Source organism: Diplotaxodon limnothrissa, linkage group LG10 (assembly GCF_057381915.1).
Source record: "Diplotaxodon limnothrissa isolate DT_005_m linkage group LG10, D_limnothrissa_male_GT1.1, whole genome shotgun sequence".
NCBI classification, from domain to species: Eukaryota; Metazoa; Chordata; class Actinopteri; order Cichliformes; family Cichlidae; genus Diplotaxodon; species Diplotaxodon limnothrissa.
This window is the reverse complement of record NC_140605.1, coordinates 35,111,385-35,132,192: the sequence shown is the minus strand read 5'-3', so window position 1 is coordinate 35,132,192 and position 20,808 is coordinate 35,111,385. Positions and strand designations below refer to the sequence as shown.

Here is a 20,808-nt window from a genome sequence, read left to right as displayed (position 1 = left end):
AAGTCAGATGATTGGCAAAGTCTCTAAGTCATTACGTCAGGCTTTTCAGTAAGTTTTTTTTATTTTCTACATTGTGGTTTCCAGTTTGGTGTATTCTTTGTTCCATTCTGGGTGTAGACGGCATCCTGCATCCAGGAGCTGGTAGTGAGTTGGCGCCGCTCACTCTGCTTCATCCTTTTGGGGATACTTTTTGAGTTGGTGTGTCTATATAACCATGTCGGGTCTGTTTTCTTTTGGGTTTCTCTTTTGTTTTGTTGATTTTGGTGGATGCTGTGGGTTGTGCATCTTTAATTTTGAGTGAAATTCTGCGGGGGTGGATGTAACAGAGTTAGAAAATAGCTTAATGAATTTCCTCAAAATTGATGTGCTTTGTGAATAGTTGGAGCCACCTGGTGGACAAACACAGCAACTGCAACTGTTAAGGTTCCAAATTGCTGCACAGCGCATGCCTCAGCAAAGGAAAAAAACTCCCAAGCTGGTGGTAGGTGCTAGTGAGCGATACTGTTGTCAATTTTGTAATTGTATTAATGAAAACACCCTCATAGTGGTAATTGTCAACATGTATTTTGATTGTAAGCAGTACTAGCATGTATCCCGAAAGTTACAGGCATTTTGATGCATGGGTAGTAACTTTATTCACGAGTAGCATTTTTAGTTAGCATGCTAAGCTAATACTCGTTAGCTAGTCGGGTGCTTTTTGACTTGCACTCAGCTCTAATGCTTCTCTATGAGATTGTGATTGTTCTAATTCTTTTTAACAGAACTGAATGTTGCAGTTGCTTTGCAGATTGTTAATGAAGACTGTGTGCTGTTTTCTTTGTACCAGGTAGGCGCTGTTAAGTATAAGTTTTAATCGATGCTGTTGTATAGGAAAAAAAATGATGAACAATGATGATTGTTTTATAATAGAAAAGCTGTTTTTATATGTTATTGTTGTTGTTGGTTAGGAAAAAGGAGAAAAATAAATAAATAATATTGCTACTATACGATCACAAGTTTGGTTTCAGCTAGAACTTTTAAAAGAAAGATTTTGTTGATGTTGTGTTGTATAAATATATCTTAGTCATTTGTTAAGTGTTATGTTTGGAAAAGGAAAAAGGAAAAAAACTCCCAAGCTGGTGAACTGAATGTTGCAGTTGCTTTGCAGATTGTTAATGAAGACTGTGTGCTGTTTTCTTTGTACCAGTTGCCAGAATAAAGAGGGAGCCCAGAGTAAGGGCAAGTCCAGCGTTGCAGTGCCGTCCTTTCTACATGGGCATATCACACCACTTGCACAATAGACTCTCAGAACAGCAACAGCTACACTGGCATCAGTTAAACTTCAGCTGATATCACTTTAATATAAAACAGACGTTTTGGACATCAAGTCCAAGCTTCTGTTTGTTTCTGTTCTAACTTTAGTTCATTTTGGAAGATTTTTGTTTAAAAAAAAAAACAGCAGAATTTACAAAAGCTGCATTTAAAGATCAATTTTTATTAATATGAAATAAAACTGTCAACAAGATGGTACAAAACTCTGAAACGTCATGTATGTACAGAACACTCATCAGCTCGCATAAAAATGGTGTTATTATGTTTAAATATGAACCTTAAAAATGCGAAACATATTTAGTAATTATGCTCAAATAATTCCAGTTCACAGGGAAAATAGTTTCTTCACTGGGAATTTTCCCAGTCAGTACAGTTCTGCTGCAGCTGTGCTAGAGTCAGTCCTCCAACAGTGAAATAATCACAAAGAAAATAAAAGACCAGCAATCTGGAAGAAAGTTTTAATACAGCATCATCTGCAGAAGAATCAGTCTCATTAACATAAACTGCAGACCTGGAACAGAGCCCGGTGGCAGCCTGCTAACAAGCAGTTTCACACATTTATGATGAGCAAATAAATATCAGGACTTCAAACAAAAAGAACAATTTTAAATGACATGGTTCTTACAGACAACACTAAGTGTTTTATAATCATCCTGTTTTCACCCTCTGTTAAACTTCTTCCATGTTTCCGTGGTTTCCTCGCATTCCTCACACTGTGCTTTCATCCTCTCATTCTTCACAGCTTCTTCTGTTTCACTGCCTTTAAACAAAATAATATTACACCACTGACAGTCAGGTTTCTGCAGATGTTTCAAATTAAAAGCCGGTGATTTTTTTTTGTTGAAATTCAGGTTTCTTTCAGCTGTTAAATTTTCATCAATATGGTAAAATGGTAAAAATGGCCTGTATTTGTATAGCACTTTACTAGTCCCCAAGGCCCCCAAAGCGCTTTACACATCCAGTCATCCACCCAGTCACACACATTCACACACTGGTGATGGCAGCTACATTGTAGCCACAGCCGCCCTGGGGCGCACTGACAGATCGTGGCTAGGGCGACCGTGGGTCAGGGGGTTGGGAATCGCATCTGTAACCGGAAGGTCGCCGGTTCGATCCCTGGGCTCTCTGTCCGGGTCGTTGTGTCCTTGGGCAAGACACTTTACCCTACTTGCCTACTGGTGTTGGCCAGATGGCGCGATATGGCAGCCTCGCTTCTGTCAGTCTGCCCAGGGCAGCTGTGGCTACAACTGTAGCTGCCTCCACCAGTGTGTGAATGTGAGAGTGAATGAATAGTGGAATTGTAAAGCGCTTTGAGGTTCTCGAAAAGCGCTATATAAATGCAATCCATTATTATTATTATCACTGAAGAGTTCTTTTTTTAAATTAAAGGGTCAACAGGAATGTAAATGTTTGTAGTTAGAGTCCACAGTCCAGCTCAGAAAACATTTTGAGAATCTATTTAAAACTTGGGGACTTATTGTCACTGTTGTCTGGCCCTAAGATTGCTTTAAAGACACTAAGAACGAATACTGTGACCTCAGTTTGTGTGTATTTCTCTTACACCATCTGTACAAACATATAAAGGTAGATCTAGTTTTTCAATCCACCAAAGGTAACGTCGACTACATTGCTTGTGTGTGGAAGTCCATTAATTGCCATTATTACTACTTTGTAGACAGTTTACTAGAACGTGTACACGCACAATGACACAAACAACAAAATCGAGATGATGTTTCTTGTGGGTGTAACACGAATATAAAAAACAAACTCCTGGCTGGGAAATGCCAGATGCTGGAGCTGAAAGATCAAATCTGAAAAGGTCTTTATGTGCATAAATAAAGATGTGGGAGGATGTTGCTCCTATACGGGTGCAGTGACGTTGGCCCACGAGGGGAAAGTGTCCAGAGAAAACATGACCCGACCCCAGCTGTTGATGGCCAGACTAATGCAGCCGATGCCGATGATATTCATCACCACCCCTGTTTTTGCCTGTAGGGGGCACAGTGGGGGGGGGGGGGGGGGGGGCTATGATGACATAATGAATCAGAATGATTATTTCTTTCCAACTGGAAGAAATGAAGAACTCACCATGTCGGACACTTTGAGGAAACCGGAGGAAAACACAATGGCATTGGGTGGAGTGGCCACTGGCAGCATGAAGGCGAAGGAGGCGCTGAGGGTGCAGGGGATCATCACGTACAGAGGGTTCAAGCTGATGGACTGGGACTGGGTTGGGAAAACAACAGAGTCATCAACTTTACCCATAAACTGGCTTCAATGGCTTTTTTCCTGTTACATTTCAACACTTCCTGTTTAGATGTATCATAATAAAAGTCTGTCAGTGGTTCAAGGGTGAAGCTCCTTCTGTTCTCTGTCACCTTATGATATGAAACATCTGTAGGAACATCTGCAAATAACAAATATAGTCTGTGCTGGCTGTGTTTTTGGTACCATGGAAGCCAGGATGGGCAGGAAGAGAGTTGCTGTTGCAACGTTGCTTGCACATTCAGTGAAGGTGGCAACGAGCAGGCAGAGGATGATGGCGATGGCCCATGGAGGGATTGAGTGGAGCGGCGTCATCTGATCACCGAGCCAACGCGACAAACCCGACTCCTGAAAAACCAACAAGAAAAAGCCGGACTTCAGTCTGAGTCTGAAAGCAAAGGTTTCTCTGTGGTCTTTACTTTGAATGAAAACTCCATCTGGTGTCTTCACTTTTCCAAAATATATATAAGATTTACTTAATCTCATCAAACCATCTGCACTGTGCCCATACAGAGCAGAAGCGTCATTTTCATTTACTCACAAAGTCTTAGTTGTGTTGTTCTCTTGGCTATTCAAAATGTACTTTTAGTTTATTCCTTCTAAAAATATACAAACTAAGGCTGCATAAAAGAATGTAACAGAAGGCCGGAATCTGTAAATGTCTTTGAAGTGTCAGCAACTATAAATCAAGGCTGATGTAGTAAAAAAGCCTTGTGGTGCACTTGGTGGAGCGATTTGTCTTATTGGTCCTTGTTTACTCTTCAAAGGTTTTACCTCACTGCCTTTGGCCAAAGCAAAGCCGCCTCCCAGCAGCAGGACAATATTCCAGGGCATCTTCTTCTGAGTCACCTGCCAGGTGAGCAGAGAAGGGGCGGGGCCTCGAGAGACCTGAGACTCTAATTGGATCAAACGAACAATTTAAATCACGAACATAAATTGCCTTTGTGTCCCATCCACATGTTGTGTGTTTGTGGTACCTGTGTCGGAGCGCCTCCAGAAGCAGAGGTATCGCGGCGGCTCGGAGGGAAGAACAAACAACAAAACAGCAACAAACAAGGCAACGGTTGCATCTGTGACGAACCTGCAGACACAGAGAGAGAGCTCAATGCAGGATCTACTTTCATCCACTCAGCATCAAACAACAAACTAGATACTGTCACTTCCAAAGACCACAGGTGGTTCGGGAAGATTAAAGCCTTAAAGAGTTATGTTGAGTCGAACATCTGGGACTCTAATGGCTGTGCTGTAATCTGGCAAGATCACCATGGTAGCTTTTGCAAAATGGTTATGCTTATTCACTGACTCATTACGCGATGTCACGGTCAAAGTGCAAATAAGATTCTCTGTAACAGGAATAACAAAACTCGGAGCCTCCTGCTGCTTCCTGCGACTGAAGCAACAGGTTCTAGCACCTTCTAAACACTACAGTCGGTCACGGGGCTTTGAAAGAGGAACACTGTTCAGCTTCTGTTTAAAATCTGCCGAGGAGAAGATGTGACAGCATAGCAGGTGAATGCCTGATCCCAGGGTTGTATTCATGAAACATCCCAGCTGTGTGTTCAGGGTCCAGGTCATTTAATGACTTATAAACAATAACCAATACTTTGAACTCAGGTCTGGGTCAGACACAGGAGCCAAATCACCTGACCTGGTGTTGAAGGGGGAGGGGTCTAGTTTTGGTTACCTTGGACCTTTGGTTTGTGCAAACAGAGGATTTTGAAATGTTTCCTGATTACACAGGTTTACAGTCGACGTGCAGTCGCCCTCAGCTGATGTCACAGCCTGACAATAACATGAGCAGCAACTATTTTCAGTAACTATAACTATAATAAATATCTACAGTGAACTACGTCATCAATGACTGTGCAGCAACAAAGGAATTTTCCTTCAGTGAAAACAAGACATTCAGATCTCAGAGTCTGCCTGCAGCTGACTGCTTCCACACAGATGTTACCAGGCACAGGGCACGGCCTGCTTCCTGTCTCCAAATCAGTATTTCAAATAACTGAAACCCCTAAAAGGTCAAAAAGTACAAAGCTCACAGGAGGTGGATGTAGAAACATAAACCCAGTGGTTGCATGGTCACTGAGTGTGTGCAAATACCAAACCTCCGGCTGTGGTGAAACTCCTTCTCACGAACTCAGCGGTCGATATTAGACGGGAGGTGAACAGAGTCAATGACAGCTGAAGGGCTTTCACTTAAGACGGAAGAGGGAGTTAAAAAGTCCTCATGTCTAAGAAATAATGACAATAATAAAAATAATTATGAGCTTTTCCTGCAGCCTTCATCGGTGGACACAGACCTGCTGACTCGCAGGTTTCTTTGGGAGCATATTGATATTTTTCATCTTTGCTGAAAAGTTGAAGGCTAATGCTCCTTCGCTTCATCAGCAACCTGCAAACTGATGCTCAGTAACATCCAGAACTGCGACCGCTCGGAGAAAAATCGGAAAAAGTCTGAAAAAGCTTTCCAACAAAACCCTAAAGCTTCAGTCCACAGAGGGCAAACATCTGCCATCCAGCTGTTTCTTCATTTTAACGTGTTTTATGATGAAAGCTCTGAACACGAGCTCACGGTTTCTGGAAGCTTCTTCAAGACTTTGTCTCCACATTCATGCTCCAAAGAGAAAAACGCTCTGATGGGACTAAACTGTGAATTCAGTGACAAGAAAAACCCCCCAAAGCTGTTGTATTTCTCAGTTAAACTGATTATTGATGTTTTTGAATATTCTAAATGTTTCTGTTTACGTGTTAAATCTCACATTTTTCTCAGAAACTGAGGATTTTTTTATTTCCCGTCTCGGCCTTAACAACAACACGACAGAAACAAACAGGTCGATGCGTGACGTCTGCGCTACTCTCGCTGGTCATGTGACCCCACCGGGAGTTTATGAATGAACAGGAAAGTCATGTCATGTGTTGCCAATTTCCCACATGGTTAAATACGCATGTGTGTTTAGCTGTGGTGGTGCTGGTCGGGGTTTAAAGTCAACTTTAACGTCTCAGAGTTACAAAACATACATTTACAGATTAAAAATCTTCCTGTATGAGTCAGACAGACAGACTCTGCTTCCTTATTTATGAGCTTGTGCTATACTCACATACAGTCAGACATATATGATTTCTGATACTGCAGAAGCGAAGCAAATAAACGTGACAACCCTCAGGCTGCTGCTTGTTTCTGTGATTTTGTTCTGGACGTTTTCTCAAACGCAGAAACTCTGCAAAGTGCAACAACACGAACACTGTGCAGGCGTCAGAGAGTCGCAGCTGCGGGCAAAGAACCGACTACACGGAAAAGCTTCTAACTATTAATATAATCTAATGGATTAAATACATGGTTAACCTAATTTGGAAACCAGTGAGTCCAGTATCACCAGCTGATACACTAAAATTTAATTCACAAAAACTAATCATGCAAATGCTGCTGAAAGGGTTGAATAATAAAAGCTGAGATAATAACATTTAATTGAAAGAAAAATCAGACTAACTAGGCCCGATGTGCGGTGTGGAGGTGAGCTCAGTTCATGCCTCCTGCATTTGTGTAACACGGGTCAAAGCTGCAGCTGTGACACTAAAGTCCAGCATTTGTACCCAGGACACGTCCTGTTTATTCTGGGAGTTTGCCCCGAGGCAGGCCCTTTCTTTCCATCTCACATTACTGCAGGAACAGAGACGAACACGTGAAAGTTGGACCTCAGAGTTTCTGCTCAAAGAAACTCAAAACACCCCTTTAAAGGATCATTCCAGTGCTTCACAAAAGATCTACTTTCAGTTTGAAAATGAGACTTAAATCCAAATTCTTATATTTTCATTTAACACAATAAACAAATGAATAAACTACAAGCTTAGAAAGTTGTTACGATAACGTGGAGAGGCAGATTCATCTAAAAACATGAACCAGAACAAGAAAAGTGCATTTTAAAAAAAACACACCTTGGAAATAAAACAGGACGTAATTTAAAAAGGAAGTAATCTGGTCTTTTTTTAATGACACTATCTGACCAATAGAGCGGCTCCTGTGTGAAACTCAGATGTTATTCTGTTGGGTGATGTTCGTCGCCTGGTTACAGCTTCCTGCTGCTAAAGTAACACTGGCAGAAAGCTTGCAGCAGACCCTCCGACCCTGAGCGCTGTTAAAGCCGAGAGCTCGCCGACCCGGCCGAGCGGGTAACACTGGATGAGCAGGTGTCAGTGACCTGCCGGTCACAGCTCGTTGGCCGAGGAGGCTGGGCCCTCAGAGTCTCAGTTAGTCTGCTTTATTAAAAGGCTGAGATGGCGGTGGAGATCTGGGCGGAGCCACGCACGAGGACGTGACTGATTTGGGTTTGGTCTGCGCCGCTCTCTGAACCGCCCAAAACACTAAAACAGCTTCAGCAGCGAGCACTCATGAAGGTTTCGCTGGTACTCACTCAGCTTTGGAGTTGAACATGTGCGTCGCCCAGCCGTCCATGAAGCGCGGGTCTCGTGTGAACCACAGCGCCACCATGAGGATGAAAAGTGCCAGAACGCTGAACTCTCCGTAGCTCATGGGTCCCAGACGGGAATGCTCGTCCCTGATGACCTGGTATGCTGCCCGCTCCTTCTGCGACTTGACCGCACCGCAACCCCACGTCTTCCTCAGGCTGTGGTGCACAAAAGCAAAAAAACCCAATCATGGTTGTAACTGTAAAGTTGAGTTGTGGGAGCTGTGGGAGCTGTGGGAGATGTCACAGTAATGTTGGGGTTGTGTTTTGGTGAATGACTTACTTGCAGCCCACGTAGAGGAACTGCAGCCAGAACCAGGCCAGGGTCAGCGTTAGCACCATGGTGGGGAAAGCAAAGGCAAACCAGGAGGCAAAGTTGATCACGTCACCGTTCTGAGGGAAGAGCCTGCGAGGAAGAAACAGGAAGTTGAGAGTCAGGCCTCACAGGACACGTGGTCACATGATGTGGGTGCCGTTGCTGTGAGTTCGTACTGGTTCATCTGTCCGATGAGGACCAGGTTTGGCCCGGTTCCTGTCAGGGTAGCGATGCCTCCGATGCTGGCGGCGTAGCAGACCGACAGTAGGAGGCCTTTACTCATCCTCCTCGTCTCCTCCTCCACGTCACTCAGCTCCTCCAGCTCCATCTGACAGAAGTTGCTCTCCACGGTCACGACCGCTGAAAACAGTTAACAGTGTTAACCAATGAACCTATTACCCACAACAGCTACTGAGCGAACACTCACATTTATCTGAATGTATTCTCCACGTTATGTTTGACTCTTTATTTCTGATTTGGACTCATTTAGATAGATTGATTAAATCTTTATTGTGAACATGTTGAAAAAGTACAACAACATAGAAACAAAGCAAAACAAAAGGAAAACGAGCAACCACAACTACAAATAACTTTCATGTTCAAAAAGGAGCAGGAAGAAGCATAAGCTCATATAATCCCATACATATATACATATATACATACACATTTATATACACATTTTCAATAACCCCAGTAACACCTCAAAGGATACACAACCTACAGATATGATACATGAAAGTATTGGACAAGAACAGCCGCTCAGATCTCCACCTCCTCCCTGTACGCTGTAAAAACCAACATCCTTAAACCGCTGTTTAAACTGCGCCATGCTCGGACTTTGCTTCATATCTTTACTTAGTCTGTTGCACAGCTTCACTCCACACACAGAGATGCAGAAACTTTTTAATGTTGTACGGATACGAGGATGTTTTCAATTTAATTCCCCCCTCAAATTGTGTCCCCGTTCCCTTCTAGAAAACATTTTTAGAATATTGTCAGGAAGCAGGTTATTTATTGCTTTATACATAATGTGTGCTGTGAGAAAATGAACCAGATCTGTGCATTTTAGAATTTTTGATTTTAAGAATAGTGGATTTGTATGATCTCTGTAACCAGTTTTATGGATTATCCTTATGGCCCTTTTTTGTAATATAAAGATTGATGATAGCGAACATTTGTAAGTATTGCCCCAAACCTCTGCACAGTAATTCAAATACGGTGCAATCAGGGAACAATAGAGAATGTGGAGTGATTTGTGGTCCAGAATGTGTTTTACTTTACTCAAGATTGAGACACTTCTTGAAATTTTGTTATGTATATGATTTATATGAGACTTCCAGTTTAATTTATCATCTATAATCACACCAAGAAACTTATGTTCAAGAACTCTTTCAGTTCCACACCATCTATATCAGGGGTCCCCAATCCCAGTCCACGAGGGCCGGTGTCCCTGCAGGTTTTAGATGTGTCCTTGATCCATCACAGCTGATTTAAATGGATAAATTACCTTCTAAACATGTCTTGAAGTTCTCCAGAGGCCTGGTAATGAACTAATCATGTGATTCAGGTGTGTTGACCCAGGGTGAGATCTAAAACCTACAGGGACACCGGCCCTCGTGGACTGGGATTGGGGACCCCTGATCTATATGAATCTGCACTTGTGCCTTTCTAAGGGAATTCCCAAATAAGATTATTTTAGTTTTACTTAGATTTAGCGAGACAGCTGGGATTGGCTCCAGCGCCCCCCGCGACCCTGAAAAGGATAAGAGGTAGCGAATGGATGGATGGATGGATGGATGGATGGATGGATGGATTTAGCGATAGTTTGTTCCTGTTAAACCATTTTTCAGTTTTGCACATTTCTGATGTAATTGTATCCAGCAGCTCCTTATTTTCCCCCCAGAACAGAAAATATTTGTGTCATCTGCAAATAATACTAATTTTAATATATCAGATGCCTTACAAATATCATTTATATAAATAATAAATAACTTTGGACCCAGTACAGAGCCTTGTGGAACACCACAAGCATGATGAGGAATGGACACCCAGCTTCACAAATAGTTTCCTGTTACATAAATAATTTTTCACCAGTGCAGTACAACCCCCCTGATCCCATACCATTCCAGTTTATTAATTAATATGTCATGATTGATTGTGTCGAATGCTTTCTTGAGATCCACAGATACTCCAGCTGCATACTGTTTCTGATCTATAGCACTTGTAATCTCGTCAATTGATTCAATTAATGCCAGAGATGTTGATCTTTTTGATCTGAATCCATATTGACTGTCAGAGAGTAATTTATATTTATCTAAGAATTTGTCTAATCGTTTATTAAACAGGTTTTCTAGGATTTTGGAGAATTGTGGTAGTAAAGAAACAGGCCTGTAATTTGTGAAGTGGTGTCTATCCCCGGTTTTGTACAGCGGCACAACTTTAGCATTTTGTTTGGAACATTCTGAAGTTGCAAATATTGAGAGGCCCTACGATTCCTTCGATGACCTTCTTTTCTTTAACAGTGACAGAACAAGCATTCCTCCCTCAGGCTACTTCAGCCATTTGGACAGTTGGTCCAAAGGTTGTGACTCACTTAACTCAGAAACAAAAACGTTTGATTACAGCTTTTTCTTCAAGGTGATTTCTGTATCTGCTCATCTGTCTGTTTCCCATAGATGTCAGGTTTCCTTGCCTCTGTGGACTTACCGGGACTGCTGCTGCTGTCTGATGGAGGTTTGTCTTGTGGTGCTGGTTTGACAATCTCCTTTGTATCCATCTGACCCAGTGACACCACTTTATGCTCAGGCAACATGTTGTCTTGTAGGTCTCTGGTTTTCTCTGAGTTGCCTTGAGTTTGGGTTGATAGATTCAGACCTGAAAACAAACCTATAAGTTAATACCTCGGGGTCAGACTACAGAGGAATATTTGAGCTGTCTCATGCAGTGTTAGTGACGACATGTTTAGGGTTTTCACATCAACATCAAAGTGACTTTTCTTCCTCTTTCCTTTCTTTAATGCTTTCATTCAAGCAAACTTTATCAGACTCAGCCTGACTGTTTCCCTGAACGAGGACCTATTCTGTACTTTGTATTCAGGGTCTTGACCAGAGTTTCCTCGTGATTCACAGTTATTATTCTGACCACTCATGCACCCCCTCAATTTATGGTAAGTCTGAAATAAGCGTCTCTTGAAGGCCACCCTCTCTAACAGCTCACTTTTTGGAAGCCTGCTGAGGGGCAGCACCTGTACTACCTCAATGTTCTGTTAAATGAGAGAAAATAAGGAAAGGCAGAATAAGGCCACTTTAAAACCTGTCTCACAAAACTGCTAGCATGTAGTCTGTGATAGACCAACCTGACAGGTGCTCCACTGTCTTTGTAATGCAGTACGTTTAGTACTTTATCAGTACCTTAGAGGAATGCTTTTTCTGGCATCGCTTCCATGTGGTTAGAAAGTAGCTATATGCCAGAAGCCTACATCGTACCTATCTCCATCATGTTTGGGTTAACAGCTTGAAGGATGCTGATGGTTTTCTCCTGATGCTCCTGAGGTAGTGCCTCACTCCTGTTCTTACTCTTGGCCGAATGCTCAGGGTCTACGTTACTGTGGAGCTGATCCAGGACGGCCTGGACGATGGGAACCATCATGGCGGTGGTTGCCGTGTTGCTGATCCACATGGACAGGAAGGCCGTCACTCCCATGAACCCCAGCATCAACCTGTGAGGGGAAGGGATTGGATTAAGCCTGAGAAACAGGGGAAGTGATCGGCTTCCACTGCAGCCCTGTGGGGACAGATTAGGTTCAGCTGACTCACAGGGCAGGTCGGACTCCAACTATCAGCAGCACCCGGAGCGCGATGCGTTTGTGGAGGTTCCAGTGCTCGACGGCTACGGCGACCATCAGGCCCCCGACAAACAGCATGTTGGTGTCCTTCAGGTACTGCATACACACCTGGACAAAAACAAGGAGGAGACAAAATAATGGAAATACAAAGTTAGCATGCAGCAGGACAAAAAAAAAAATCAGTTTGATAATTCGGTATCATTATTTGTATAAATGTACATGTAAAGTTGTAGTACCAGATGTAGTATACGATGTGTATGTGCACGGTCTTACTTCTTTGGACTCCATGATGCCCAGGACTGGGAACAGGATGGTTGGCAGCAGCGCTGTCACCGCCAGCGGCAACACCTCCGTGCACCAATATACCGCCATGAGGGCTATGACATAAGCACAGGCTGCCTCCTATGCACACATCAGAAAACACGTCCAGGTCAAAATGTAACCTGAAACCTGCAGCTTTAACACAACATCCACAAGATGTGAACAAATGGGTGTTTCAATGCACTAACGTAGTGTTCGTATAATACAGCAGAGGGCGCTAATGCTCCAGTGGCTGTTATTAAGCTTCTGCAGAATAAATGATGGTTAAACAAACAAACAAACAAACAAACAAACAAACAAACAAACAAACAAACAAACAAACAAACAGACAAAACTTTCAGACAGATGCTTCAAACGGACACGTGTAACCGTGACTGATCTCACAGGTGTAACGTGTTACGCAGTAGCGTGCTAGCGCTCAGACCACGTTTTTGCAATTAGCTTTCTTCTCTGTGTATTAGTAAAATGTTACTCGCATTTTTTGAGTCTTTCGTTGTGACAAAAGAAAATTCATCCAGCACTTTGCTGCCAACAGAAAACATCCAGTCCAGTTTCACTGCACATGTTGAGCTCAGCAAGGATGATATTTATGTAAGCTTACTTTACACCCCCCTCCCCCAAGGGAGGAGGTCTGGGTGGATGGCTGGCTCTCCAACACACAGACTTAAAAGGTAAACGTGCTCTTCTACCCCACGGGACCTCTCAGAGCACCTTACTATTCTTTACTGAGGTCCATTTAGCCACAAAATGGTAGGAATGGTTTGTAATACAGTAATTTTTTATTTTTTTTACACTGAAATATTTTGGAAAATAGAGTGTGTGCTGTGACATGACCTCACTTCCAGCCTCTGCTTGTTTTTGGAACAAACGCACAGGAAATTAGTATCTATGGTTTTGCTGTAGTCGTTTCTGACACTGCTGCACAGAGTCAGCAGATGAATCAAAGGCTTAATTATCAAATAGAAATGTTTCGGCTCTCTTCTTGCTTTTGTGTCTGAATGACATTTAAATATTAAATATATTTGTATGTATTTCTCAGTTTTTTATTTATTCTTGCTGTTTTACTATTTATTGTTTAATCTGGCACAGTTGGTGTGGAGCACCCACAACTGTGTTACATGGGCAATGACAATAAAGGGCTATTCTATTCTATTCTATTCTATTCTATTCTATTCTATTCTATTCTATTCGAGTCTATTAATCTAACCAAACTCTGTCTAACTGAGGCTTGGAGCAGGATCACACACCTCTAAGCTGTCAGGTTTAAACCGTGACGCTCTTTTCACTTTCCAGCCTGTCGATACCCAAAACTGTAAAAACACGTTGAAGTTGTTGTTGTAGAAGAGGAGATGTGTTGATCAGGACTCAGAGGGCTTAAGGTGCTGAACCCAACACGTGTCAGGATTTACTAGTACTGTACCCACCTCCATACATCGAGCTGGTGGAAACTTGTAATTCTGAGGAGACGGGGGAAGAGTGCGTGACGATGAGGGGAAAGATTGTATTTCTTTCTATGAGCAGAGCCCCAGAGGCTGCTGGGAGTCTGCTGACAGGACCCACTGAGTCCAAACAAAGTGAAAGACAATGAAACCTGCAATAACACTGTGAGCAAGTCTGGGAAACGTGACTAAAGTCTCAGACGTGGACCCTGCTGTCACTGGTTAAGGATTTCCTTCGTTGTGTTTTCATTAACTCGTTGTGTTTGTTTCCCCAATAGCAGCTTTACATCCCACACCAGATGTTATTTCTTTACATCCAGATGTTGTATTTCAGAGGACTGATTCATTCATTCACCCTCCAAACTTTCATAAAGGTTTTAGTCCTGTGATCAGGTGACTTCGTTATTTATTCTGTTCAATTCAATTCAATTTTATTTATATAGCGCCAAATCACAACATAAGTCGCCTCAAGGCGCTTCATAGATACAGAGTGTTGAGACTAGTAGTTAAACATATGCCATTTTATGACCAGTAGTCAATGTAGTAAATTAGGTTAACAGCTGTAGGCCATATATTATCCTTTAGTTCTGATGGTGTGCTATGTATGTAGTTTAGTCTTTATTATACTCTTGAATAAAAGAAACATAATCATTTTGTAGTTCATTAGATAAAGTGTGCATTACTCTGTATCCTTGATCGGCTGTGAATGTCTTACACTGTTTTCTTGAAATGTTTTATTGCTGAATCATATGAAGAAGGTTGTAAGCAGGGGACTTGGTGTCTGGGGAGAAGAGATAAAACCACATTCCTTACCCCCCTTCCTACTTCACACAGAAAGACAGGGAGGCAAGGTCAGGAGCCAGGCTCGCTAAGAATTAGAAAAACATGTGAAGATGCAGCTTTTAGGACAAGGAGGGGGGCTGTTACTAGCTATAAAAGTCTGTGAAAGTTGCTACCATTTTGAGACATGCTGTTGACCCTCTGCAGGCATCTCTCCCGTCCGGACGCTGTAATGCTCTGATTGTTGAATTGTATGGAAATAAAGAATTGTTGATTGAGCATTTATACACCGAGTATTGTCCTTCCTTCAGCCCAAAGATTCAAAGAATTGGGAGATTTTAACAACTTGGTGCCGTGTGACCCGGATCTTTGGCGTGCTGAGGAGGTGCAGCCCAACAATCATATGACCCCCTATGAGCAAGCACTTTGGCAACAGTGGGAAGGAAAAACTCCCTTTTAACAGGAAGAAACCTCTGGCAGTTATTAGCTGTTTGGGAACTTCCCATGATGCATTGAGCCTTTCTCCTCTTTTCTCTCCTTTCCAGCTGCAGACGGCCGCCCCTCCTGCCCCTTGGCTCTGCTGGACGTCTCTTCCTGTCAAAACTGGGTTCTTCTTCCTCACCTTTGCCACGTACTGCTGATAGAGGATGTCTCTCAGATATTGTAATTTCTTTATATTTCTTTATCTGATAATATCATGTTTGGTGACATCATTGTTGTACATTAGCAGTATATAAATACAATTTAATTCAATCTTTGGAGGGATTTTATAATCAGAATCATCAGAATCAGAATACTTTATTGATCCCTGGGGGAAATTATTTTTTGTTACAGTGCGCCATTATAAACCAACATTAAGACAAGACAGACAATACACTAACTAAGAATAGTACAATATATAGATATATATACACATACATACATAAGTCACTCATAAATAAATAGCTGGAAAAGAAACGTGTAGCTGTTGCAGTATACAGTGTGTTAAGTGGATGAGTTGCACAGGCAGGAAAGATTTCCTGTGTCGTTCAGTGGTGCATCATGGGTAATCTCAGTCTCTCACTGAACGAGCTCCTGTGACTGACCAGCGTGTCATGGAGTGGGTGGGAGGTGTTATCCAACATTGTCTTTATCTTGGACAGCATCCGCCTCTCCGACACCACCTTGAGGGAGTCCAGCTCCATCCCCACAACATTGCTGGCCTTACGGATCAGTTTATTTAGTCTGTTGGCATCTGCGACCCTCAGCCTGCTCCCCCAGCATGCAACAGCATAGAGGATCGCACTGGCCACAACAGACTCATAGAAAATCCTCAGCATTTTCTGGCAGATGTTGAAGGACCTCAGTCGCCTCAAAAAATAGAGACGACTCTGGCCCTTCCTGTAAAGTGCTGTGGTGTTTTTAGCCCAGTCCAGTTTATTGTCAATGTGAACTCCAAGGTATTTATAGTCCTCCACAATGTCAACACTGACCCCCCGACCACAGCCCGGTACTCTGTCTCATCATCCCTGCTGATGCATCCAACCACCGCAGAGTCATCAGAAAACTTCTGAAGATGGCAGGTCTCTGTGCAGTGGCTGAAGTCTGTGGTGTAGAGGGTGAAGAGGAAGGGGGAGAGGACAGTCCACTGTGGTGCCCCTGTGTTGCTGATCACCTTGTCAGACACACACTGTGGGAGACGTACATATTGTGGTCTTCCTGTCAGGTAATCAACAATCCAGGACACCAGAGAAGCATCCACCTGCATCGCTGCTAACTTATCACCCAGGAGGGTCGGCCTGATGGTGTTGAAAGCACTGGAAAAGTCAACAAACATGACCCTCACAGTGCTCGCCGGCTGGTCCAGATGGGTGTAGACACGATTGAGCAGGTAGATGATGGCGTCCTCTGTTCCGAGACGAGGCTGATAAGCGAACTGAAGGGGATCCAGGTGTGGTCTTACTATGGGTCGCAGCTGGTCCAGGATGAGCCTTTCCAGGGTCTTCATGATGTGAGAGGTCAGTGCCACGGGCCTGTAATCCTGGGGGCCACTGGGACGTGGCGTCTTTGGTACAGGGACGAGGCATGATGTCTTCCACATCACCGGGACCCTCTGCAGACTCAGACTCAGCATAAACAGTTTATGAAAGACTCCACACAGCTGGGGGGCACAGGTCTTGAGGACAAGGGGACTCACTCCGTCTGGTCCAGCAGACTTGCCTGAGTGAAGTCTCCTCATTTGCATCTCAACCTGGTATTGAGTGAAGGTGATGGGTGGGGGAGGGGTGTCAGGACTCTCACAGGAGGCAACATGTGAAGAGAGAGGCTGGCACAGTGGTGTGGCTCTGGATTCCAGGCTGACTGCAGGTGAGGTTGTGGGGGTGGGAGCAGACACTGTGGTGTCGAATCTATTGAAAAACAGATTCAACTCATTGGCTCTATTCTCACCTCCCTCAGCTCCCCTGCTGTTGGTTGGCCTAATCTCTAATAATCTGATTGCATCAGTCCTGATCACATCGGGCACCAAGCAGCCTTCGACCTGCCAACAGTCCAGCTGCCCTGTGCAAAGGCCGGACTGACTGCTGTGTGAGTGACGAAGAGCTGCTGCGAAAAACTACCAGGAATCCACGAAAACGCCTAAAAACTGCAAAGTGGACGAGATGTTTGGAGTGTGAAATACACGACAGTGTGAAATCATTTTCAAATGAGTTTAAATAAACCCCCCAAAGTCTTCTCAGGTTTGTAGAAATGCACTCTGTGTTTTCAGAGAGCGTCTCCGTGACCTTTCAGACCGTCTGCAGTCTGTTTGTCAATCAGTGACAAGAAACTGTGAAAGAAGCTGCTGTGCAAACACGCAGCGGCTGCACATCAGCGCAGCGCTCAGGTTATTCATCACCGAAGCATCGAGCTCACAACGGCCAGTGACAGGAAAACAAAGACACTGTTTCTATTACACACACAGCTGCAGTTATTCCAAACTTTCATGATCTCTTATCTGAGAGCAGATTATTAGGAACGCCTCTGCTGTGAACACTTTTACAAAACTTCAGCGTTTCCAGAAAATCTGCTGTTTGTTGTTTTTCAGCTCACGCTGAGCGCAAATCAGAACAAAGGTTCAAAGGTTAACTAACTAAGGTTAACTAATACACCTGAGGAGAGCAAAATATTAGCTACCTCCCGTGTCTTCATTTTGACCTTGGTTTCTAAATCAAACCCAGTAAAGAGTAAAAGGCACTTTAGTGCAGGGCTGTCAAACTCAAATACACAGTGGGCCAAAATTCACAACTGGAACAAGGTCGCGGGCTAACATTAATATTTACTGAAAAACAAAATCTTCCTCCTGATATAAGAATGAATCTTTTCTTATGGACACGTTTTGCTGGAAAACTGAATATGGAACAAGCAAAGCTTAATACTAAACAATATATATATTAGCTGTATAGCAGTAGGCCAGCTCTGATAGTAATTTGGTGTGGCTTCGAGGGCCAAATGTAATTAGGCTGCGGGCCACATTTGGCCCGCGGGCCAGAGTTTGACACCTATGCTTGTGTAAAACTGAGATCAAAATAAAGTAGAAAACGATGATGAAACAGCGACACAAGGCTGATTGTCCGATCGTAGAGGTTCTTTCACACTCTGAGTTTATGTTGGTATTTATTCACGTGTTCACTAAACTGCTAACTTTAACTAATCATACAGAAAACTGGTCATTTTAAACACACACGGGTATGACATCAGTTAGGCTGGTTCACTGCTGCATTACAGTCTCAGTAAACTGGCCATTCATACTGGTTAGTGCTCAAACGCTTGTAAACAGCACTTATTGATGTGTTAGTGATCAAAACCAGGTGAATGTAACCAGTTTCGTCTCTGTCCTGATAAACTGGTGACTTTCACTGGTCATTGTTCGGGAAACTTGATCTCTTTAGACTAAACTGGTTGCTCAAACACGCTCTGAAACTTTTAGGATGTACTAGTTAATAAACTGCTCAGTAAACTCTTAACTGGAGTTGGTAATTTCTCAGAAAACTGGCTATTTAAACTGGTTGCTGCTCAGTTTAAACTGGCAGGTTCTCATTAACAGCTTCATTAAACAGGTTTGTTCTCTGGAGTGTAAATCAATAACTTGAACTGGTCACTGTTTCAGAAAACTGATTATTTAAACAGATTACTTAGATGAGTGCTGATTGGTTGAAAGTTTGTTCTTGGTAATATTTAGACCAATAAGTGCTCATTAAACCTGTAACTATGCTGCACTAGTTCACAAATAGCAAAGTCGGCAGAAGCTACAGCAGTAGCAAGAATGGAGGAGAGCTGGTTAGTGTTCAGTTTAATAAAAAAAACAGAAAATAATAATTTTGTAATTAAATTATTTTAATCATCGTTCTTCAAATTTGATATTTAGATCACTTATGTTACACTGGTAGGTTGGAGGTGATCTGTTTGGGACTTTTAGGCTGCATTGCCAAACTGACTCTTTGTTGTGCCATAAACTGGTTATTTACACCAGTTAGTACTAACCCGAGCATTTCTCTGTGAGATGGTTATTCAGGACAGCTAGTACTCAGTAAAGTTGGAAGTATAACTGGTTACTTGTCAGTTAACAGGTTAAAATGAGTTTGTCCTGTACATTGGTTCACTGGTAACTTTAACCAGTCATTGTTCATGAAAACTAGTTAAAGTGCTCAGTGAACTGGTCACCTCTCAGTAAACTGGTGGGTTAAACTGGTCAGTGAAGCGTCTCACCGTGGTGCTGACGGCGAGCGGCAGCAGGAGGAACGGGCTGCAGACGAGAATCACGACGCCCTTCAGCCTCCAGACCTGCCGCAGCATTTTCACCCGCAGAGGAAGAACTGACATGGCTGATGGTGGTGATGAAGATGAAGATGAAAACAAAAAGTCAGTGCTGAATGAAGCCGAATCGGTGCCTCGCAGCTGCGTCCTGCTCGCAGGCTGCTCCCGGGTTTCTCTCTCACTCTGTCTCTGGCACATTTGTGATGCATTTCACAACACTAAATATTAACTTTATGTGTGTTACAGCACACACACACACACACACACACACACACACACACACACACACACACACACACACACACACACACACACACACTTTATCTAAACTCTCAGCAGAACAAACACTGAAGTGGAAATCAGATCCGTTTGCGTCAGTCTCACCTGTTATCTTGCTGCTCGGGGTCAACACATCCGAGCACTTCTTCATCCTCACTGTGCCAGCACTCGGATGGATCACATGAAAAGCGGAGCTGGATAAAAGTTCAACATTTTTAAAATGTTTAAATGAAACAAAGGACATGTTGAAGAATAAAAATATAGTTAAAGTAAAGTAGCCTACTGTCCAGGATCAATTTTTTTTTTATCCATTAATGTTTCATAACCAATTCGATTTAAATGAGAAAAAAGGATTAGATTTAAGGGGGAAAGACATCAGACTGAGACATAAACACAGACAAACCACGAAAGAACCCTTAAATGTCTAGATCCAAAGACAAGAGACACACAAACAAAGAAGTTGACTCTCCACCTTTTCTTTTTTTAGAACCAAAGAAGCATCTTAGGCTAAAGATGAAACATCTCCACAAACTTAAAGACGTCCGTCTGCTTTCTTTGTTCAAGCTCTTGAGACTACCATGACCTGGAGGAGTGAGAAACTACAGACATCCTGTGTGCTTACATAGCCTTTGTCCCAGACTTGATGTTCTTACATCTGCTTGTTGGACTTTGGACTACTTTCTAACCACCATTGGATGTTGCTTTTTATGTTTAGCTCTGCCTGTCTGTAGTGTACGCTTTCTGTCCCGTTGACTGTTGATTATGTCACAAGGACATTAAAATTGTACTTACAGTCAAACTCCGGCCCTATTGATGCTCCCATCCAATGGCATTGAGAGAAATGGCACTGAGCCCCCAATAGACAGTAGGGTGTAGTCCAAGCAAATATACACTGCTCAAAAAATCTCAATGGGAGAAAAATCAGGCAGGATCTCTCTACTGAAATGGACTGGGCAACGTGTTCGGCACTAAAGGGCGTCACATCGTTTGATGGAAAATAAAATGATCAAGAGG

At 43.0% G+C, this 20,808-nt stretch overlaps 1 protein-coding gene across 2 annotated transcripts in view; it reads right to left on the bottom strand.

The window, feature by feature from the left end:
* The window catches only part of LOC146624833 (Na(+)/citrate cotransporter-like), a 32,558-nt gene extending 12,828 nt beyond the window's left edge, over positions 1-19,730 (bottom strand). The window contains exons 1-13 of one of the 2 annotated variants that reach the window (XM_085364758.1): positions 19,468-19,729; positions 12,476-12,604; positions 12,174-12,310; positions 11,844-12,076; positions 11,065-11,232; positions 8,535-8,718; positions 8,326-8,448; positions 7,989-8,201; positions 4,554-4,657; positions 4,351-4,472; positions 3,763-3,924; positions 3,400-3,537; positions 1,461-3,300 (exon numbers count right to left, since the gene is read on the bottom strand). In XM_085364758.1, the coding sequence (XP_085220884.1) occupies positions 3,172-3,300; positions 3,400-3,537; positions 3,763-3,924; positions 4,351-4,472; positions 4,554-4,657; positions 7,989-8,201; positions 8,326-8,448; positions 8,535-8,718; positions 11,065-11,232; positions 11,844-12,076; positions 12,174-12,310; positions 12,476-12,604; positions 19,468-19,713 (2,088 nt within the window). In that variant the 5' untranslated portion in view covers positions 19,714-19,729 and the 3' untranslated portion in view covers positions 1,461-3,171. Of the gene's footprint in view, positions 1-1,460; positions 3,301-3,399; positions 3,538-3,762; positions 3,925-4,350; positions 4,473-4,553; positions 4,658-7,988; positions 8,202-8,325; positions 8,449-8,534; positions 8,719-11,064; positions 11,233-11,843; positions 12,077-12,173; positions 12,311-12,475; positions 12,605-19,467 lie in introns of those variants that run through there. The other variant, XM_085364759.1, reaches the window with a different exon arrangement.
* Positions 19,731-20,808: the final 1,078 nt, after the last annotated feature.